The sequence below is a fragment of the Lonchura striata genome, chromosome 7 (assembly GCF_046129695.1).
Source record: "Lonchura striata isolate bLonStr1 chromosome 7, bLonStr1.mat, whole genome shotgun sequence".
NCBI lineage: Eukaryota > Metazoa > Chordata > Aves > Passeriformes > Estrildidae > Lonchura > Lonchura striata.
Genome location: NC_134609.1, coordinates 22,143,711 through 22,167,631, shown reverse-complemented (window position 1 = coordinate 22,167,631; position 23,921 = coordinate 22,143,711). Strand labels below are relative to the sequence as shown.

Here is a 23,921-nt window from a genome sequence, read left to right as displayed (position 1 = left end):
AAAAGTGTGTAGATGTGGTGATTAGGGATGTGGTTTAGGAGCTGACTTGGTAGTGTTAGACTAATGGTTGAACTTAGAAGTATTTTACAGCCTTTTACCCCTTAACAGTTTCACATCCTTTGGCAAGGAGAGAACACCTCAAAAATCTTAATTTGGCTTCATGAGCTAGGTTGCCTTTCCCTACAGGCTCTAAGGACCTGGCTAAATTTAAGATGTGATTTTCATATGCAAAAGTCATGTTGATTTCTCTGTGATGTTTGGAATAAACTCATCCAAAAAATAGTGTTAGCTGGGAAAGCAGTAATCTGCTTTATTAGGCACTGTAAAAGCAGAGCAAGATGTTGGATAGAGTAGCTCACATTTCAGGAAATCCAGCATGCTTTCTACAGTGAAGCCCAAAATGATAAAAATAGTTTCTTTCTAATCTCTATGTCTTAGGTATTCTTAGCTATTAAAGTTTATGACATCTAAACTTAGATTAATTTTTGTTATTGTTTCTGGTTTTGGTTTTCTATTGCTTTTCTTGTTCAATTCATTTGTGTCTGGTTGTATTTTCTGTATAAGCAGCTGCATAAAGTCAGTGGGTAATAGACTACTTCAAAGCAGAAATTGGGTTAATTTATTTAAAAGGAAATTTTAAAGAGTACTTACTCTGTATTTCATATGCTGCAACAAAAAAAAAAGCAATAAAATGAATTGTACTTTCCCTCCTTTTACATTTATATTCTAGGCAATGTAGGCAATAACGCTAAACTAATGTGACTGCAACTGCATTAGCATGTAGTGCAGCTCTGTGAAAGTGTGTTTGTAGAATGAAATGGCTGATGTTGAGATGACATCTGCCCTATGGGCATTTTGGAGGTAGAGGGTCTGACTTCAGAGTAGTGCTAATATGATACTGGTCTGAATGCCCAGAACAGTGGTTGGAAAACATCAGAGGCACTCCTCAGGTGTATCACAGTCATGAAATGGTTTGTGTTGGAAAGGACCTTAAAAACAGTTCCAACCTCCCGCCATGGGCAGGGGATGTTCTGGTTTGGTTTCCTTGAAAAGCAGTGCATCTCCTGTGCTCTGAGGTCACTGTGGCTTGAGTCAGAACACAAGGACTTGCTACAGAGGTTTCCCCAAAATTTTGTAGGGCTCATTTCAGAAGCACTTTCCTGGTGTGCTCCGAAAGATTTATATAAATACGCACAGCCTTTTCCTCTTGTTTTGACTTACTTTTCATACAGGTATCAATTTATTCTACTTACCCAATAAGTGCTATCTTTTGGGCTTGTAACTCTGATCATTTACACACAGATATGTTGTAATGAAATTTGCTTTTCTTATCTTATAAAAAACACAGTGCTGTGCTGTGATTTGAGTAGAGCCTGATAGTCAGCTCTAACTTGTTTTGCTTTATGACACCTGTGCAGGGTGATTAGCAATGCAAGGTACAACAGTGGAGCAGATAATGCTGAAAGCTGGGCTCATAGTTGGCAATCTGACTGCTGGAGAGAGTCATCCATCAACTCCCTGCCCTGTCTCCCAGTCTCTGTGTGCCCTCGCATAAATTCACTGCTTTGGCACAGCTCTGCCACATCTCACGTGCTATTGGCATATGAAAAAAAAAACTGGTGTGTCTGGTTTTGGCACTTTTTGAAGCACTTTTACCTGCAGAATGGCTGGTTCTTACAATGCAAAGCCGAGGCTTTTGGAGACCAAAGAAAACAAAGTGCTAATAGCCCAGAGTGGTAGTTAACAGATTAAAGCCAAAGTCAGCAGTGGCTGAAAGTCTGTTTAGGCACTTAACTTTTATTGATTAAGTGATGTATTAGGTGCTTCAGTGCCTCAGCAGTTTTTCCCTCCATTCCATTTTTAAGAAATGCAGATAAGAGCATTTTCACACTTCAGAGGGGTGGCCTGACAGAAAATATGTTAAGGCAGTGATGTGCTTGGATGTGACAGTGATGAGGTCAGATGAGTTCCTTGCCCAGGTGGAAGGAAGTGTGTGAGACTAGAGTGGGTCTTGATTAACAACTTGCCTTAGAGGCACAATCCAGAGTCAGTGACAAGACTCTTATTAACTTGAGGGAGCTCAGACCAAGCCCATTGATTTGTGCTTATTTCTGCTCTAGTTGCTTTAGTCCAAATTAATGCTGTGCTGTGGTATTTCCAAATACCAACATAAACAAAATCCACTCTAGAAGGCAGTCATAAAAATAGGAAAATCATAATGCTTGAATCACAGTACCAAATCAATAAACATTAAACATAGGAACCTGGTCCCAGAAATTAGTGCGATAAGAAAAAGGAACTAACTGATAAACTCCACATTTTTGGCTTCAGAAGTTGGATAGGCTAATTAGTGACAGTATTTTATATTTCTGTATATTGATAGTTTGATTATTTATCTTTTATGCATAACTTCTATAATCTCTCAATCTTTCATTTGGAAATCATATTAATTATAATGCTTAGAATATTTGAAAGTGTTAAATGAAAATAAAAATGTTTAAAAATGCACATTTTCATTACTAATTTCTAAAGTAATAATAGGAGAGTCTACCTTTCTGCTACAATGGAAGCATTACCCTATTTTAAGAGATACAGTGGAGTTGTGTAACTGGTCTGAGATTATTCAGGATCTGAAAGTTCAGGGGTTTTGCAGAACCCCAAACTTTTAAGTCAGAGGCCAAATAGTTATGCTACCAAGGAGGTTTCTAGAGACAGAAAGAAAGGTTTGGCAGCTGCTTGATTATGAAAGACATATTCTGTGTAGATTATATGTGTATTTACACCTTCACATACAATGGTTCTTTAGCATCTGGTGTCTCACAGACACCAGATGCTATGCTTCCTTATAATTCTTAGGTAGTGAGTTAAGTTGTGTCTAACTCTGCCTGCCTAAATTAGAGAAGAGAAGGAAATGGGAGTGTGTGATTTTTGCAGTGCTCAAACCCAGATAGGATTTTTTTTCTGAGAAATGCCAGGTGTGGATATTTTCATTTCAGGCTTGTCTAAAAGCAAATCAGTATTTGCAATTTGCAAAACAACTTAGAAAAAAATAAAAATTCTAATTATTCAAGACTTTAATACCTTTCCAAGGCAAATATTCTTTAAAACATTTCATGTTTTTTGGTCATGATGCCTCATTCCCATTCCTTAGTGGTATTACTCTGTTGCTTGCTGAAATGCTGGAACAATCTCTATTTACTGCTCAGACTTATATATTCCCTCATGCAGAGATACATGAGAGGAGTAACTCATTATTGCCACTCCTTCATCAGCAATGCAGACCAATTAATGGCACAGCTAATGGGGTGAAGTAACTACTACAACTCTCAGTTGTGTATCTTTTGGCACTCCTAAACTAACACTCGTGGACAAAGCTAGAAAGCAAATTTATTATGCAGAGATTATTTTTGGTACTCTACCAGATCTATATTTCAAAGCACCACAGAAACTGGAGGTAGAAAGAACCCAGCATTATTAAATTGTGTTCTCATGCCAGAGCAAGACTGCTTGTTGCAGACAGCCAGGTAATATTTTAGGCAGCTAAACTGCCTTCTCTGAAATTTCTGCCAGAATCTAACAAAACCCACCATTAGAGATCAGCTCTCTCCTCTCTCTGTGTTTTGGGTTTCTTTTCTTAACCAGACTTTTTGTCTGTCACTCCAGTAGATCATTCATGAAAACCCTAGCAGCCCACTGTGCTGCCTGGTAACTTCTGTACTCTAGTATTAAAAATTTCAGGTTTAATTTTTCACATAAGTTTCATTTAGGTGTGGTTTAACTAGTGGTAAAGTCATTCTGCCTATTTGATCATGTGTTATGTGTTTATATACATAGCTGAAACATACTGTTTTCATTACTGAAATATTGGCTACAGCAGTTTTGACATTACATTGAATCATTTTGTAATAGTCATATATAATAAGCTTCTCTGAAGTTCCTAGCTGCTTGCTTAGTTGTCCATCTGACTTGTCTTAACCACTGTATTTTCACTCTCCCTTCCATGTAGATTATGCTGTTGACTGATCCAGAAGTTGAAAGCAGCTTATTAATCAGTTCTGATGAAGGAGCCACCTATCAAAAATACCGCCTGAACTTCTACATCCACAGTCTGCTCTTCCACCCCAAACAGGAAGATTGGATCTTAGCCTACAGCCAAGATCAGAAGGTGAGAGTTGTGGCTTTGTTTGTTCAGGGAGAGCCCAGAGCTTCCATCTCTCTGTGCAGCTGCTGCAGAGCATTCAGGACAATCTTCGGGGTGACACCAGGACAGTCTTTGGAAATACCAGTTAAAATTTCCAAGTGGGCATCTGCTGTGTTCCTGGGGCTTAGCCCTCTATTACTGATCTGGCAGTCTGTGTTTATTCATCCATCCTTTTGGCAATATTGTGTGACAGGCAATGGGCAGAGAAGACAGCTAGGATCCTTCACAAACCTCTAATGAGGCTTTTGGCCTCTTATACGACAATTCTCTTCCTCCAGTTTAGTATCAGCTCCAAGAACAGTATAAGACATTCCTTGTTCCTCTCTGGTTGGCATATTTTCAAGTACTTTTTGATTTTTTAAGAGGAAAAAGTAGCACTGAATCAATTTTCTTTGAAGTCCAGTTCCCTCCATAAGGGTAATCCATCAGCCAAATAAATATGCTGTGAGATTTGCCTTCATTTTTTGTTGCCCAACCTAACACAACAACACAGGACTTTTTTGTGGGGAACTCGTTGGTATTTTTTGGAAACCAGACACATCAATACAAGTCAGTTTTCTTATGGCTAAGGGTTTGATAGACCTCAATCTGTTTAGTTCAACAAAAAGCATATTGAAGGAAAACTATATTGTTGCACATAAATGTTTCTAGGGGGGAAGACAAATCATAGGAGAAACCATTTCAATTTAGTGATAAAAACTTCTTACAAAAATTGATGGTCAGGAGTCAGTGGCAGATAAACTCAGCTGTAAAGTAACTAGCCTTTGGAGCAAACTGCTCAGAAAAATTGCTGATTTCACTTACTGACATTTTAAAGTTTCATGAATAAACCTGGAAAAAGACCAAAAGAGTTTGTTGAGCTCCCAGCAAGGATAAAAGAGTGAAATACCTTGACATTTAGCGTATAGTATTTTATAGAAAATAATTTAGTGGTCTCCTTTTTGTTTTGTGTATGATGAGTCTATGAGAATAGAATCTGTGAATATAATCAATAAGCTAACTATTGGCTGAGTTGTTCAGGTTATATGTTAATGTAAGGATCAACATAGAAGTTTGAAATCTGATGTTTTCTATCTGTGTAGTTAAACTAATTGTAAAATAATTAAACTGGTAATTTTCATTTTGCATAAATTAGGATTGGTATTACAGTAAACCTGAGAAAACAAAGGTGTTAGGAAACTGAGTAAGTAGGTAAGGTTGCAAAATGATTGAAATAGAATAGATGATAGAAATTTTTGGAATATTTTCTTCCTTCACTTTATACTCAAAACCAGAATTCTTCCAGGACTGTAGTTTAATACCCTTCACAACTGAGAAATGCATCTTGCCTCCTAATTCTTTCTGTATAGTCAGTTGCATGCAGTACTTTTCACTCACCCTCTCACAGCACTTTGTAGAGTGTACTATGGTTATCCTCTGTTCAGAGGAATGTGCAGATTAAATTATTTTTCTGTGTTCAGTATGTAATTAGACAAGGTCAAAATATTTCCTTTCCCTTGTAGCTGTTGAGTTCTCTGGTCTGATATGAAACAGAGCAGAAGCTGATCTCTGATGTCTTTTTAGGACCATTGGAATGAAACTTACTGTGTTTAATAACAGATAATTTATTACATGAAGATCAATGAAACTTTCAGAGGGAGCTTTGTCAAATAAAAGTAGCATATAGTAGAAAATTCATTTCAATTGCTAGGGTATTCAGCCTGGTCAGGAAAGAATTCTGAATTAGAGGCCATACAGCTAAGGCTTATTTAATTTATGATTGATAGGTACTAAGAAGTATATAATCACTATTTCATAGGAAATGCCCACTGTTCCACAGATTCCTTAAAAGACCATCTGGACATAAGAACAAAGGGTCCATTTTTGTGTTAACATGAATTTATAGGGTTGGTGTTGGAGTTGTGTGTATGGGTTGTAAGGTGTTTGGGGAGGAAGGATGTAGGCTGTATTGTAACATTTTTTTTTGTTATGGAATTGATTAGCAAATTGAATAACTGTTGGTAATTCAATACTGTAGTTACAAGACAAAAAACAGGTAGCACAAAGTCTGTAGACCTGTACCAATTAAGTCCAAAATAGAATTTTAAAAGTACACTGAATGGGTATGAGTCACAGCCCTGGTTTCTACTTTAAAGCCTAATGGATATATTTTCTGACTTCGACAAGCTTTGCCCAAGAACTGTAGAGGGTAACCAGCAGGCAAAGAGTATTAATCAGTTTGGACTAAATTAAATGTAACTCGAACTAAGGGTCAAGTTCAGCCTATGGCTAAGTGTAAATGACTCCCCTTGGTTTCATGTTTGTGTATCCAAAGGCAGAATTTTCTCAGAGTAATTAAGAAGTCCTGCAGGTATTTAGATAATTGCAATGGGAGCTGAAGGTTGCTTTGCAACAAATGACACTGCTATTTCCTGATCCTGTGCTAAGGCCATATTTAAGGGAAAAGAATCCATTACTCCTTGGATTCCAAATGCTGTGTGCATACTGACTTCAGAGTCACCCAGGGAGGCAAGAGAGGCATGTCTGCATGGTAAGGAATTTACATTTTGGTACCACTAACTTGGATGCTACTGACTGGAGAGGCTGTGAGGGTTTTCTTGATGAGGACTTTGAAGAATAAATTGTATTTTGACCAGTTAAGATTGGTGCAATCATTTTATTTTGCTGTTGACAGGAGGGAGGTGATAATCAACTAGAAAACACTTTTACATCCTTCTAGCAAGCCACATGGTTGTTGTCATCCATTTGCATCGTGTCCTTGCAGCAAATGGGATGGGGAAAATCAGGTGGTGAATAGAGCAAGAGCTGGGGAGACAGGAATCACATTGGACTGGACTGTTTTGGTTCTCAGGAGTTGTCCATCCAATTGAGGATTGATGAGGGCAAAGCCAAGAGTAGTGGAGGCCTCTCATTGCTCAGTTGTAATAAATAAACAGTAAGTGGGTCACACAAAACCATCCTTCAATCTCTTCACAGCCCACTATGATCAGATCTTTTCTTGTTTGTTTGAATAGGGATTTACGCAATGGCAGGGAAATCTGTTTTAGCTGAAGTAATTTTATGTCCCAGTTTCTTGGGTGTTGATTGTGAGTGAATGTGGTTAATTACTGGGGTTCAGCTGATGAACAATAGCTCATTAAGCTTCAGTGACTTGGTTTCCTTTGTTCACATATCTTTCTCCTGTGTCCCTGCCTTGGGCAGTGGATTTGAATTACCACTGCTGACAGACCAGTCCCTAAATCAGTCATGGCTTTTTCCTGCCAGTCATGAGGAAAAAAAAAAAAAGAGAAGCAAACCATCTGCTGCCTGCACTAATTGCTTCATGATTGCATTAATTGTTCTGGCTAAAAGTATGCTTGTTACTTGGCTGATTCTTACCACGTAATTGCAGAACTCTACTTCATGCTTCTCCATTTTCTGCATAAAGGAGCTACAAATCAGAAGGAAACTCCAGGCACAGTAAAGCAGTGCTTGTGAGGCAAAGGCTTTTTGGAGGTCTTGTACATGTAAGCTCTCATGGGTTTAATCAGCTTGCTTGTAGAATGAGGAGCTGTATTTTATGGGAGTATTACTTATGTATTACTGTGTAATCTTCAAAAGTGGTTTGCTGTGTAATCAGACCGTGGAGTATAAGAGCCTGTAGTTCATGTGGAGACTTCTGCTATTCAGATGGGTCAGGCACACAGAGGAGTGGTTAGTAATCTGCCAGGAATAACAGAGCTATTTGAGGAGATGAAATAAAGGTGAAATTGGGAAACACAAGTCAGACAAGCAAAATGCAGAGTTGTAATTGCCCAGCTCAGGAATAAATGCATAAAGGCACTCAAGTATGGAAAGGCAGCAACAGAGGCTGAAAAGCAGGTTTAAAATGGAGTTACTGTTGTTGCTTCTTCGCTCTCATTTTAAAGCAACTCTTGAAAAGCAAGGCACCGGAAATTAAAGGAGCCCTGTCAATATAGCACTAGTAAATTAAGAAGTTTATATTTTGTTGGTTTTTTTTTTCTTTTTTTATTCATTTTGATCTTTTCCAAATGTCTGTTTCCATCTGCCTACCTTTATTTACTGTGTGTACCATCTTCAGATGAATGTTAGGGACTGATACTTGTCTGTATTTCTAAAGTCTTTAAATTTGGCAAATCAGGATTCTGATACTTTTGAGACAACATGTCTTTTTACATCAAACCATGTAATCTTCTTCACTTTCTTGCATTAAAGGATTCCCACTCCTCATGCATGTAAATGGAAGAGAAAGGTATTATATCTGGGATGACAGAGACACCGCTTAGAGAAGAGATGCAGATTCATATGGCCACAGGATGTCTGTGAGAGAGCAGGCTACCACTTAAAAGTACCTTCAGCCCCATCTATCCATGTGTTTTGTCTAATACTTTGGTCTGACAGTAGAGTATCTGCCATAGATGTAGGCAGTGTTCACTTTTCAAGATGTGATGGGCTGTTCTGATTACACTCTGTAATTTTAAAACCTTTCATTCAGATGCATTAGGATGTTTTAGGGTGTATCTGCTTGTATCTGCTTGGAAAAGGATCACATCCAGAACCTCCAGGGGTTCCTTACAACATAAATTATTCTTTTTCTATTTACACTCAGTCTCAATGATAACAGTCATTTCTTACTTAGACCAGAAACAGGAGAAAAAGATCCAGATTAATTTTCTTACAGATTGCATCATAGGTAAAAAAGGCAAAAAAAAACCCCAAAAACAAACTAACCAAATGAAACAACAAAAGGAAACAAAAACCAGGTAGCCAACCAAAATAAAAAAAACCCCAAACCCAAACAAATAAAACCAAAAAACCAAACAGAAAACCCCAAAAAACTGTTACCATCAAGTGACCTCATTTCGGTGTGTTTTTGTTTTTTTGGTTATTTTTGCTACCCGGCTGACAGCAGTGGTGACAACAATTCAGAGGACTATTCACTTGGGCTAATGTTAGCTGAGGGAGGCTAATCCCATCTAAAATTAATGGAGAGGAAAAAAGCTTCTCTAGAGTGGTAAGCATTAGCCACTTTTAATCATCCTCTGGAAAAGCCTATCTCTTTTGACAGACTGTGGACACAACCAGGGAACTAGTTTGCATAGAACTAACATTAGCCTGTGTGAATAACTCCCCCTTTCCCTGTGGCATCACAACTGCAACAGTCTGCACTATTTCTCTTAATATTTGGGGCACCACTAATAATCCAAGCCAGTTTTCCAGCAGACTTGGTACTCCTTGTTGCACATTGCTGAAGATGGAAAAGGTAACAAGTAATTTCCATATTAAAAGTTGTTTGCCCCAGCTTTTGCAGTGTTGCACTTCCTGTTTGGTCTTGGGTATCTCTCCTGGGTTGCCAACACTTGTGCCAGGGATGCATAGGCTTTCCTCAGGAAGGCCTTGTGGCTGCCGCTCCCTGTTTTTAAGGAATTCCATGTGGTTATGTTTTTAAGCAAGTGGTGCACAGAAATACCCTCATGTGTGGCTGGGTCTGTATGTGAGGACTCGAAGCACAGATACCTGTTAGGCATCATGGGTGAAAACACATCTTGCACACAACCCTTTGCAAATATTCCTTGCTATCTCTAGGCAAATTGATAAGTTTGGTGGCAGCTAGCATTCTGAAAATAAATAAGGAAGGGACATCAAAAAAAGAATAATTATGCCAGATTTTATCTTCTTTTATTTTTTTTCTTTCCTTTTTAAATTTGCCATAAGCCAGTGTAGAAAGTGTGTTGGAAAATATAGTTTCCTGTATACCCATAAGTCTTTTACAGACCTCACTAAGCATAATGTGTGGGGTAACAATTTAAAATAAAGAATGGAATTAAAAGTGATAGGAATCTCTAATGTTGTTTCCTACTTTAATAATAAAGAGGAAAAAGAAAAAAATCAACTAGCAGAGCCCAGTGGAAGATAGATTTCTGGTCCAGGAGTGTGATCAGTGAATCAGAAGGAAAGACTTTCAAGCAGTAATCACTGTGCTCTTTACCACTGACTCACTCATCTTTAGGCAAATCAATATATCCTTGCTTATCCATCTGTATAAACATCAGCCCTCTGTACCCTTAGAGAACTTGTTCTTTTTCTGGTTTGGGATCCTGGATACATAATTCTAGTTAAGGGTAGATCTATTTTTTTTTTCCTGCAAGATTTTCTGTGTTCTATGTAACTTCACTTTTCCTACTTCCATGAAAAAAAAAAAAAAATACTTTTTTCTGTTCCATCAGAGTTGGGTGGTTCTCTGGATTAGGAATAAAGACAGGTACTCCAGATTGCTGGGTGTGCCACTGACCTCTGTGGTGCTGAGCAACTCCTGTCACTTTTCTGTACATGACTCACCTCTGTCTTCTCTTTCTCTGTCTCTGTCATTTGGCTGAGTACAATCTCCAAAATGTCTCCAGTCTCTTATTATACAAAGTGCCTGTCAACACTGCATTCATTCAAAGCCGTAGGTTTTAATATAATGCAAATGATGAACAATAATTTATTTTTAAATTTAAAGCTGTGCATATGTGCATGAAAATTCTGACACTTTGTCCTAAATTCTGCTGTAATAAGCCCTTTTCTCTTCTGTTCTTATTCAAATATGGTGCATTTTATAAACAAAAATGTGCTTATTTATTGCAGTTATCTAAGCAATTATGAATCTACTTAGTAAATTTACAACGCAGCAGAAAGCAAGTGCTGGCTACCCTGTTGCCTGTATCAGAGATAGTATTTTTCAGTAGAGAAGGGAATTGTTGCCTGTATCAGAGATAGTATTTTTCAGTAGAGAAGGGAATTAGCCTTGAGGACAGCATGCTAAGTGGAGTGGTAAATTCATCATCCCTTGGTTTTGAGATTGGGTGTCTTTCTAAATGATACAATCTTGTTCAGCCATCAGTTGTTGGCCTGAATGATTCTCACTACTGCTTGAGTTACTGGTAAAGATGGTGCAGCATCTGTTAGGAGGAGAACACACTGATAATATTAGAGGCTTCTTCTGTCTTTAAAATATATATACCAGTCAGAGTCCTTTAAACACCTCCTGGTAAAAAATATGTTTTCTGTCACTTCTTTAGCATATGAGTTGAATGAACTGGGGACATCATCCTATTGCAGTTGCTTGCAAACTGCCACAAAATCAGCATACTGGCTGATGTGGCTCATAGCTGACAGAGTGTGAGGAGTTATTGAGGGAGAGGTGGGAAGAAAGCAGAGGGTCATCCTCAGGATGCTTTGATGTGCTGAACCTTCACAAAAGCAGCTGCTGTGTTGTGACCATACCCAACAATTCTGCATGGCAGCAGCATGGGGGTCATCAGCAAAAGCAGCTGCAGAGCTGCAGACATCACTGGTGTTTGACTGGGCTGTGAAGCAGGTATCTGACAGCTTTATCACTCTGATGTGTTTCCATCAGCATTCAATAAACACCAATTATTGGGTGATCTTATTGATGGTTCTGTGTGTGTGATTAATGCATCGCCTGCAACTTAAAATGTTCAAAGTCTATGCAGCATCCTGTGAACTTTATTGCTTCATGGATATTAAAGCTTCTTAACAGTGGAACTTACAAATAGATCAGAGAACAGGGAAGTAAATGAGATTTTTTCCTGGGATTTTAGATCAGTTTGAAATGTGGTCTTTCACAGTTTAATAATACTTGAAAAATGCTCTTATGAACAATGAGAATGATGACTGAAACCTTGTAGATGACTAGAATTTCTTTAAATGCACCTGCATTTGTAGTAGTAGTAAAAGTAGTAGTGGTAAAGTACAATTTATCAGCAATAAATTTATTCTGCATAAATGAAAGAGAAGAAGAAGGACTTGCTGGCATATATTTCAAATTGTGATGTTGCGTCTTCAGAAAAAAAAAACTTATCCAGTTGGACTCTGTTATGTTTATAGTTAAAGCTAAACTCCTTTGGGGATGTTGCATTCTCTGGTGAATTTGAAATTTGAGGAAAAGAAAGATCTCTCAAAATATTTATGTGGTTCACCAGTGCAAAATCTGTGGCTAAGGTGCAATGGTGTTTTGAGGACTTTTGTATGTGAATAAATAGTGTGTGAAGGGCTGAGGGGCAAACAGCATGAGTAACATTAGTTTTAATCATCTCATAGAAACATGAGGAAGTGTAGGAGTCAAGAAGTCAGCATAGGTGAAGAAAGTACCAGGAGCACTGGCTAGCAGAAACCTTCTCATGGAATTAGAGGTGAATTTAAATGAAACCCAGTGCTTTCAAAGCTGTTCTGAGCTAGTTTTCCAGTTGCATCTGTTTTCTTTTTTTTTTTTTTTTTAGGTCAATAATATAGTATAGATTGATATTTTGGTCTGATCTGTGTACATGGAGAATGAGTTGAGAGTGCATGGAAACTAGAGGTGAGAGAGAGAGAGACTTTTCTTTTTAGACTGTCAGACCAAAGTTGGTAAACCTAGTCAACTCAAACTCCATGATGTATTCTGTTATAACTTGCACAGGGAAAATCTCTAAGAGAAAAATAATAGGAACTATTAACTTTCTCAAAGTATTTCCCTAATGTCACTTCCAACATGCAATTTAAATCACCCTTTATTTAACCAGGTTTTGAATTTCTATGTCTATATTTTTTCTTGCATGAAATTAAATCATTGTATAAAATTTAATATCCTCATCAGCATAGGAAGCACATGGAACTGCCACATGATTGAAGATCTCTGTGTGGAGAAGCATGACAATCAAATACTTAATCCAATTACTTTAAATGCTGAATGATGAAACATCATGGACACTTAGGGTCAGTTCTATCTGCAGCAATCTATAAAGGCAGGAAAGTGAATTTGGAGGCACAAGACATTCTTCACATAACAACTTTGGCTAGGAGAAGTAATCTGTTGAAAACAGAAGGGGTGATGGTAGGTCTTGATGAGCATAATGACCTTTCAGGTAGTATTATATCAGAATGGGTGGGTCAAATAAAACCCAGTTATTCTTAATGAAACATTTTGGAAGAAAATCATGTTTTCTCCCTATATTTTGTAGAATTTACTTGGGTTTTTTATACTGTGAAATGCAAAAGAAAAAATTAGTCAAGTCTGAAGTTGGTACTGGAAAGATTAGGAAATTAGAAGGGGAAAAGAATAATACATGGCAACTGTATCCTGCTGTTACCTAGATATCCCAGAGCATTTTAAGGTGAATCTTACACTAGCCCTGTGAAAAACATGAGCAGCTCTTGGGTCTCTCATACAGGATGGGAAACAAAAAGGAGGGAGGGGGAGTACGATATCATGTCTGGTGTAGATAAGGAAAGAAGTTCTGTTGTCAGATGTCAGCTTTCCCTACTCCCAGAGACAGTGGTGTCGTGTTGTGAGAGGGCTGGGGAATTGTCTCACTATTCAGAGGGTTTATTTGAATCCCTGCTCAGCCTCAAAAGGTATTTGTAACCTCAGAACAGCCTTTTCTCTTCCTTTGCATTTCTTTATTCTTATATAAATGAGGTAGGCAGTAGGTTTCTACTTCACGGAATATTAAGATTTAAAAAAAAGTAAAACAAAGCAAACCCAGACTGTTTTATGGTTGTTACACAATCTGTGTATTACACAGAAAAATAAATGTAGAAGAGAAGAAGCAAGAAGGGAAATATTCCCTGATGAACAAGGGTCAAATCTGAGAGATCAATACAAGATTTGTACTTCATAACAGTTTTGTCTCCATGAAAACAGAAATGACAGCTTGGCCCTCAGATGAAAACATACAATAAAACTGTAATAAGTTCATTTTCTATCTGTGCTTGAAAAATAAGTGTAGCAAAGAACATTCCCTAACTTCAGTCTAATAATGCAAATTGTCATCAGACAACAGTGCTTGCCAAAGAAAACAAAACGTCATCTTTGAAGGGACTACATGCACAAGGCTATCACAAGAAGTCCCTGGAGAGAGAGGGATTTTGTAACAAGAGCAAAATGCCATGCTGGGTTTAAAAAACATTCATTCAAGCACTACAATTGCTAAAAGGGGAAAAATAATCCCAGCTGTATCATAACCAATACTTGACAAAAACATAGCCTTCAAATACTTCTCTTTTTTTTTTTTCAGTCCAGCTGAATTAACTAGGTTTAAAAATTAATGACACTTAGAATAAAATATCTGAAAAAATCCTTACTGCAATTTTTTTTGGGGGGAGGTAGGGTGGTTGTCCATAAGGTGGGGAAATCCTCCTTAGCTAAAGATACATTAGTGCTGCTTGTGCTGCTGTGAGTCAGTAAAGGCCAAAGCTGGTGCTGAGATAATGGCAGAGGATGAAAAACCTTCTAATGTCTGGTTATAAAGTGTCTTATCAAAGACAATGAGAGCTTTGGATATGGGCTCCCAGGGAGCTGGTATTTCTCTTTGAGAGCTGTTGCCTTTTCTCACATGCTGTCTCCAGCTCACTGGGCACTGGCTTTTAATTTAACAGTCCAGCCCTAACAGTAGAATTGCTGGATCCATTTCCTACCTTTGAAACAGACTTAAAAACTCTTGCATTATTCCACTTTTTTGCCTGAATCACGTCTTCCTTGGGGCACAGATTAGAAGAAAGCAGGGCTGTCTGGGTGCTCTGCAGCATCGCAGCCTCCATCCTCATGGGGAGGTGAAGGATGCTCCAGGTCCAGCCCTCTGCAGGAAGGAAGGGCGGTGCTGGGAGAGCCAGAGGGAAGCTGTGCCACCGGGGCTGCCCAGCCCTGGGCACTCCCTGGGAATGCAGGTGGGGAGCAGGGTGGTACATGAGCACAGAGAAAGGTTTTGCAGGCTGTGATTGATTCATTCTGGGCACTGTTACTGGCACCAGCAAATTCAGAGGGAATAACCTGCTGGGAGCTGTGCTCAGGGAAACCAGAGAGGGATAAGGGTGAGAGGTAAAAAGTAGGAAAACAAGATTCAGTATGATGACTTCAGCTGTTGGAACATCAGTGTCCTTGGAAAGCTTGCATCCTGTTTATCCCTGGAAATACAGAGGTATTTGCTGAGTTTGGATTGCTCCCTGTTATTAATTAAAGGATCACATAAGCTTTATTGAAACTGAAATTACTGTATGTCAAAGACAGTACTTAGCACAGAAGAAACTACTTTACCATGGAAAGAAAAACTTTGACATAAGTTAGATAATAGATAATAGCAATAGCTTATTGTTCTGATGTTTATATTTGCTTCAATTATAAAAAAAGGTCTAGAAATGGATTTTTAGTGTGAAGGAGGGAAAATACTTCCTGTAATGGCAAAGTCCTTGCTAGGTGACCTTAAATCACTTCAAAAAGTGGTTCTTCAATGTTCCAAGATATTTTCTTTAATTTTCAAAAAGGAAAGTGTTCCTTTGTTATAGTTAGTGTTTCCTAAAGTTTCAAATAAAAATGTATCTATAATCTTCTGCTTAAGGAAAAATAACAGACTTGCTGAAGTTTTAAAATTGGATACATTTCTATCCACAGAACTAAACTGTTTCTCCCTCTTCTTACTCTTGTTATCTTCTGTCCCCTCCACCTACTTCCCTCTCTTCTTTGACAGTGTTCAAGAGAAGGGAAGATGAAAGAGGTGAATTTTTAGCTTTAATATTTCAAAGTAAATTTTAACACATGCCACTCTACTCTTTACTAAAAAGCTATTTCAGTTATTTTCTCCATGTTCTTAAAAGTTGTTAACATAGGAAAGGTATAAATATTGGGTTTTGCATTTGGAATCAATATCCAAATAATAGACCTCAAAGTTTCTTTACATCCCAGTCTCATAATTATTCAAATACATTCAAATCATCTTTTTGATGAATGCAAAGCTTTTAAATCATCTTTTTTTCTTCTGGTATTCTCGAAGACATCCATCTTTCCTACCAATTCTCTGCCATTTCATGTTCCAAAAAAAATTTGCCATGATCTACACACAAAGGTTCAGGTCATCTGCATTTTATGCAAAATCCTTTAAGAGATGTCATGAAAAGAGAGATAGTAGTTCAAAAAACAGTGTCCAACATCTGCCTTGACCGAAAAGGGGACTGGCCAAGTCTACCAGGCAAAGAAAGGAAGGGAAACAGGATGAATCTGCAAGGAAAGTGTAGGGCTGAGTGCCTCTCAGTCCTTCCACATGATGAATTTGAAGCTAAATTAAGCAAAATAATTCAGAGAACCCAAGTGATCCTTCCCTGTACTGGCCTTCTGAGAATTACTTGATGGCAGCACTTAGGGAGAGCAGCTGTTTGTAAGTGCTCTGTAACAGTAACATTTGTATATCAGTCCACAAAGACATGTCAGGGATTTGTAATACCTGTAACGTGCCTTTCTGCTGACCTTTCTCAGGCTGGTCTGGTATTTATCATGGAAAGATTTTTTTGAAATGATTGATGTATTTGGATATTGTTTGCGTAACCAGACGAGGAGAAGGTGTCGCGTTGTTGGCAGGAGAAGGACAAGAGCAGAGGGAGGATCACACATTTCCTTGGAACAAGTAACCCGTGCTGCTTCAACTCATCCAGTCCTGCAAGGGAAGTCTAGACGTGTTAGAACATTTTTTGGTGCCAGATTGACAAAGCTTCCTAAGGATAGCACTGCTAATGGAAAAACAATGTTCTTCTGAACATAATAGTGAGGAAGGTAACTGGATGATGAATTTTCATTCAGGGCAGGTTGCTGGGTTTACAAATTGATCCCTCAGGTACTAGCAGTTGTGTCCCAAATCACACATCTCAGTATTCTCTATGCCAATAAAAGGTACCACAGACATGTTTCAGCTGCCCCGGTTGTGTCCCTTTGAGACTAGGATGAATAAAATCCAAGACCACACTATCTTAGAAGTTGTAGAGAGTTTTTCAGGTTAATTTCTCTGTTATCTTTGTGTTTTACTGTGATTCATGCCTGTTTGTTTTTGTCCACAGTTATTCAGTTCTGTGGAGTTTGGCAGAAGATGGCTGCTTCTTCATGAGGGAGTTACACCAAACAGGTTCTACTGGTAAGAGCAAAACCCTCTTCCTGATTTCCTTGACACAACTTCCCCGTGCATACAGAGGTGTTGGAATGAGGTCTTGAAGGCAACGTGGCTGAACACAGTCTGCACTGTTGATTTATTGAAATTAATTCAGAACTGGTGTGAAAGGGGCATTATGTGTTTATATGACATTGGAATACTGGGTCTTTGATCTGAGAGTCATGCAGAACTGAAATGTGCTGAATAATAGTCTGAAGAAAGCATTGATTTAGGATGGGAGAGTGACGAGTTCAGTCTGGTCCTGCTACAATTAAGGGACAAAGCCTGAAGTCTTGGAGGACACCAGCATTTCTGCCACAGATTGACATCCTCTAGTGGCTGGTGTCCTTTTATTTACTGTTAGACCTACTTAGTGCTTGAAATTGAGCATGTTTCTACTAGACAGAAATTAGTGTAACTTTGACTTATATGGAAAAGAAAGCTGAGAGCTGAAGAAGACACTGAACTTTTTTTTTCCCCCCTGCAAACATGCTTGTATATTCCAAATCAAATATAAGGTTTTCTTGTGTTTTGGTGTAAATCTGTGGGACTTCTCATCAATTCTTTATGGAAGCATTAGTCTGCCTGTGAGTAGAAGTGGGCTTGTGTCCTGTGACTATGCCTTTAGAAGAGAAGGTTTTGATAAAATAGTCATCTTGAAATTGGGAGGAGCTGAACCAATGATTAAAAGGAGACCAGCATGGTAGTTTCTAAACTGTAAATTTATGTCAAATCCACAGGTTTTGAACATAGCAAGATTCATGTGTGGTTCAGTCAAATATTTTCTTTTAATTTATAAAAGAAGGAAGAGCTCTAGGTCAAATTTACTTCTAAAGTTGAATTCATATTTGGTCTGCAAAGGATAGACCAGAGATTTGTTTGCTGCTTCTGCTTTTTAATTTTTTCTCAGAACCTGTGTTAGCTGAAGCTAATGCAAGCTAAGTTCCATTTTTAACTTAAACTCATTTCTGTGTGAGTGTCTGTATAGACAGTCACATGTATGTTTGTATCACTGTTTCTTTCCCGCAGGACTCCTAACAGGGTCTCAAAATGTCAGATGCAAACACAGAGCTCTACACATCTTCTGTTTTTTTTCTGGGCTAATAAAAGCAGAAAGTCATAGAAATCTGGGTACCCTGCCATTGAGGCATCCAACAAAACTGTAACTGCAGAGGGCTGAAAAGATTGTCCCTGTTGCTGGACCCCCATGTCCTGTATAGTGCTCCAAGCCTTTTGAGTAAGCCCATTGCTTACAGTTTTGGTTTATTGGGAAATGAGCTGATGGATGCCTGCAATAAGAAAAATGATGAACTATAATTTTATCCTTCTGTGAAGCTCTAATTTGAAGGCCTCTTAGAACCTAACAAATAAGGGAACTTAGGCTTGGAGCTTCAAAGGCAATCAGCAAGTTAAAAGATGAAAAAAATGTTCCAACCACCCATCCAATTTCCCTACAGCCATTCACAAAGCATGAAACTGCAAGCCTGTATTTTCACCTTGAACAGAATGTCCCTTGCATAACACACCTCAGTGTAAGCTAGTCTGTACTTTTGCTGTAAAAAGTAAAAATAATACAACTTTTGGAGACACTGTTGCATCTTGTTCTGGCATATTTATGATGATCATAATGACCCTAGAACAAAATAATAATTTTAGCTGCAATTCTATGGACAATGTCCATCTTCAAGCACATCCACAGCAGAAAACAGCTGTGCCTGTGTGATTGAGAGCACCACAGAAAGCAGCACTGGGCTTTAATATGCATTTCCATTCTGTGCAGCCAGATGCTTGAGGACACAGCAGCCCTGAAATGCTGAATCAGAGGGGAAACCTTTGCACTCATGGCATGGTCACAGTTGGCTCCCCATGCAAAAAGAACAAAAGGGAACGGGGGCCTAAGAGGGTGCAGAAGTACAGCTGAAATAGATATTACTATATATTTTGGCTTGTAAATATGCAGAGTGTAATCAACCTGGAAAGTGAGAAGACTGACTTCACTTATTCTTACGAGCAGAAGTAAACAGTGAAGTAAAATGTCCTGGAGTCACAACTTAAAGCAGAATGTGGGGATGCTCTCTCCTATTCCTGGTGCTTTTCTAAATCAAATGGCTTTGAAGGGATCAACCAGGACACAGCTGTACTGGGCAGAGAATGAGGGAAATATTCTGATATCTAAGGAAGGCTGAGGAGTTGCTTTAGTACAGATTATTTCCAGTACTCTCTAAACTAGGACTTCTCTAAAATTGGAAGACACAAAGCAAGGCCTCTGGCATCAGGCCTTCTTGAGGCTGCATTTAGTTACGCTGCTTGTTTTGACAGGAAAGGTGCACCTGGAAGACTTTAAAGACTTTTACATGGGTTTGAATGGTTGATGAAAGCAAAAATGCGTTTTCCTGATTGCTCACTGATATTTTCATTGCCATTTTAGCTTGTCATGTTGTCTTGTAAATAGCTTTTGGGTCACTCAAAAGTCTTGTGAATATACTCCTCTGAGCTTGCTAGTTTTAGTCTTGAGAAGGCTCTACATGCAAATGCTACAGAGAAGCTGTAGTGTCAGCCTCATTTCTTATATCTGTTGCCAAGAGAATTTTCTTCTTTATTTGCTTATTTTTGGCTGCTTTGTGAAACTACCACTTCAGAGAAATTTAAACCCCTGAAGAAAAACAGTCTGATGATACTTACTACATAACTCTGAGAAAACACTCTGTGTAGACACAGTTCCTTGTAGTCCACATGTACTTTTTATTCTTGCATCCTCTGTTTCATAAAGAGGAGCCATTAATATGGAAATATAATGTTTTTTATTCAAAGCTCTTCTGTTCCCTGTTTTCATTCTTCTACCTGCAGCTCTAAGTGATGCCCTGACATCCACACATGTGATGAAAGAGATGTAATATCACTCTTTGAAAGGAGGTATCAGGTGGGAGATGAGCAGATGGAGTCAAACCTTTAAAATGAGAGGTGACTGGAGACTTCTTGTCTTAAAAACGTCCATTGGAAACAAAATAAAACAAATGTTGGAAAAAGAAATCTGTAATTTTCTATCTCATTAAAATATTGTTAGGACACACTTGTGGCTGGTCAGGCTTTAGTAATGGGCTGCTCTAACTGACATCTCTAATAATTTCTGTAATTTGGGTATCATCACATATCTGTTTGCAGGATCTAGGGATGTGGAAGTGGTGTGCTTAGGAAAATGTACTCCCCTCCAAGAGTCAGCCACATATGTGTCAGGTGGGGACTTGGGAGAATCCACACTGCATACAGGCAGTGTATGCAGTGGCACAGCAGTTCTGTACTGTATCAACAGTTTTCATGGTTTTTATTATTTTTCCAGTATCCTCTTGAGATTTTACTGTTAAATGTACTGTGACAGAAAAATGCATGAAAGTTATCAAGGTACTTGGTAATTCTGGAACTGTGTGCTCTGTGAAAATACCCTAATTACTAGGAAGGAGTATTCTAAGCAATATTAATTCAGCAGTGTAATACAGAAACGAGTTAATATACATGGATTATTGCTGATAGCAAAGTGTTTACTAATGTAGTTGGCATTAGGGAAAGAGAATGCAGTAGATTCTAGTTAAAAGATTTGAATAAAAATGCTTTATTTAAATACTTCTGCATTTATTTTTGTGATATTTGGTGATTTTTGGTATATATTCCTAATGTGAAATTTTGCTGGTGTAGATGCTGGTTTGTAGTGAATACAAATCTGAACACAATTGGTGAACCAGTTGCACTGGGAATTATGTTGCTTTTTTTCTTCCTTTTTTAGAGTGGTTCACTCATGTAGTCAGAGTTCAGTAGTGATACTTTGTGAGTTGCAAATCCAAACATCCATTTTAGTCTGGTCCTCAGATCAAGTCATGCCTTCCACCAGAAATTATTTCTTTAAAGTCAGTAAGTCATCAGAGCTGGCCCTAAAAAAAAAAAAAGAAAAAAAAAAGTTAAAAATATCATTAAAATTTGTCAAAATGTAATAGTTTTTAATCAGAAATTTTTCTGAAAAGATTCTTTTTCTAATTCTAACCAAAACTTAATGTTGAGAAAGTTGGAAGGGAAGGAATGAAACAAAAATAATAAAAGTGTCTTAAAAACTAACATAAAATGAACAATAGAAAAGCCCAAGCAGTAAATTAGATCATTAGGTTACAATTTTATCAGTGGTATTGATTTTATTTTTTTTACTTTAGTGTTGCACCCAGACAAGCAAGTAGGAGAAATACAAAAATAATAGTACTCCATACTTCAAGAAGATTGGAAGGCTGTAATAACAAGGGGGCTGGGGCACCTCTCCTGTGAGGCTGAGAGACCTGGAGATGTTCAGTCTGGAGAAGAGAAGGCTCTGGGGAGAGCTTAAAGCACCTTCCAGTGCCTGAAAAGGGCTACAAGAGAGCTGGAGAGGGTCTTTTGCCAAGGACATGGAGGATATGACAAGGGGGTAATGGCTTCAAGCTGAAAAAGAGCAGATCTAGATTAGATTTTGGGAGGAAATTCTTTACTTTTGGGGTGGTGGAGCATTGGCACAGGTTGCCCAGAGAGGCTGTGGAAGTTGGAAGTGTTGAAGACCAAGTTGGATGGGGCTTTGAGCAGCCTGATTTGTGGAGGGTGTCCCTGCCTTGGCAGGAAAACTGGAACTAGAGATGTTCTTTAGGATCCACTCCAACCCACATGATTTCTGATTTCCAGTAGCATCACATATCCACGATGTTAATGATTCCCTGAAGAAATTAAAGGAGATATGTCAGTTTGGTAAGACATGTTGCTAGGTGTCCACTCAGTCTTATGTTTCTCTGAGTATGAGCAGAAGAAAATGGAGGCAAACACTGTAAAATAGTAAGCCAACCACACTTTTCATCAAATAATACAAAAATATGCACACACACTGAAGGGGAGAAAAGCCTGTAAGCAGCTGGGAGGACAGATAAGTAGATAGGCCTATATTTGTGTTTCTTTTATGAGTAGTAGCAAAGAAAGTTAATCTTCACAGTATAATTATAGAGTATATATATTTTCTTTTTCAGAGGAGGCTGGAGGCTGTATTTTAAAAGCTCTGGCTGTGTTCACTGGAGCAGCTGAAAGAGCTGAAAATCAAGGGGATGAGGTGTCAAAGCCCTGTTAAAAACTTCATTATATTCAAGCACTTGGAGCAAGCTGGGTGCACTGTCCCAGCATTTCTGTCAGTTCTTGGCTTGGTGAGATTTGCACACCCACCCAGGTGGGCTGAGGCAATTTAAATGCCTCAGTGCCTGGGCTGTGTACAAATGATGCTGTGTATGGCTGAATAAGACCTTTTAATCACTGCAGGGCAACTGCTGGAAGCTGATGGGAAAGATGCCAATCAAAGTGCATTGTGACAGCCTGTCCAGAAAATCATCCACTTGATCTAACACACAAGCCTTATTCAGTGAGTTGAAGGGAAGAAATTTCATTTAAAATGTTTTTTCATAGCTTAAATATGGTGGTTATGGGTACATGCCAGAGAAACCCATGACAGTTTTCAGCAGGTGCGAATGAAGTCAATGTTCATCTGATTAAACCTTTTGGGACCCAGTCTGGTTCATGCATAGGTTGGTGTGCTTTAGTTTTCCCAATTCAGCAGCTATTTCTTAAAAAAATCTTCCAGAGATACTGTATAAAGGAGTGCAGACTCCCATGAGCTTCAGTTTTTCTACATCATCCACTTTTCCTCGTTAAAGTTCTGCAGAAGTAGGCAGGCATCCATTCACCACACTCAAAATCTTGATTTGGGGGCTAATCAGTAGCAGGAGCCTGCAGTGCTGTGCAGGACCCTGGAATGTGCCAGTCTCCAGCAGGCATTGGAACTCTCTGAGATTTCTCTGTCTGCACCTATAAAGGACAGACCCTGAGAAGGTGAAGGGGTGCACAGGTAAATCACCTGTGGCTTTGTCAGGATCTGTGTCAGGAAGGCTGCTCTGCTGTGTTCTCTTGTATGTTTAATGAGCAGCACACTGTTACTTTCCACCCCTGCTCTAAATGACTGCTGGCCTCCTCCAGAGCTGCCTGACTGGGCCACAGCACTACAAGGTGGGAGAGACACGGTCTTAACACAGTAGGAAATTGTGATCCTATTAGACTGTACCAGCAGAGAAACTAAATCAGGTAGGTTTGGTTCATGATATCAAGGAAGGGAGCTCAGAGTCTATAACTAGAGGGTACTTTTCTCCTCCTTTCTCTTCAAGCCAGCTTGAAGTCTTAAGTTACCTGCAATATAAGAAGAAGGATTGAAGGGCTATCTTAAAATCAGGATCTAGTTCTGCTTAACTGCATTTTATGCACTTAGTTTAGATCCTCATTTTAAGACATTCCTTCCACCCTGTGTTACCAGCAATAGACAGCTACCTCCTGAGAATTTGCATTCATCTATTTCCTCTGGAGCTTCCCACAGAGCTGTGGTGGTACAGCAGCAGGGCAGAAGGCTTCCTTTGCTGCTGCCCTCAAAGTTGTGGGGTGTGTAGGCTGCAGAGTGTAGAAGGGGGTGGGTCATTATGCACTAGGGCTCTAAAAAGTGGTGGGATGGTGAAAGTGACTCCCCACAGCCTCAGAAAGTCTCACCACTACCCCCAGTTACCTACTCACCGGTTTCAGTGTTAGCAGCAGCAGCCACCTGCTTTTCTGGGTCAGTGCTGGGAGGTGGCACTATTAGGAGAAGTTGGGCTTTACTCAGTGCACTGCTGTTTTCTATCAGTTCTAAAGAAAGGGTGACAAACTGACTAAAGCAAACCATAGAATGGATTTGGCCCAGT

At 38.8% G+C, this 23,921-nt stretch overlaps 1 protein-coding gene across 3 annotated transcripts in view; it reads left to right on the top strand.

The window, feature by feature from the left end:
• The window catches only part of LOC110473608 (VPS10 domain-containing receptor SorCS1), a 259,139-nt gene that overhangs the window by 151,524 nt on the left and 83,694 nt on the right, over positions 1-23,921 (top strand). For all 3 annotated transcript variants that reach the window (XM_031505274.2, XM_077784683.1, XM_077784682.1), the window contains exons 4-5: positions 4,007-4,165; positions 17,063-17,136. In XM_031505274.2, coding sequence (XP_031361134.2) covers positions 4,007-4,165; positions 17,063-17,136 — 233 coding nt within the window. The remainder of the gene's footprint in view (positions 1-4,006; positions 4,166-17,062; positions 17,137-23,921) is intronic.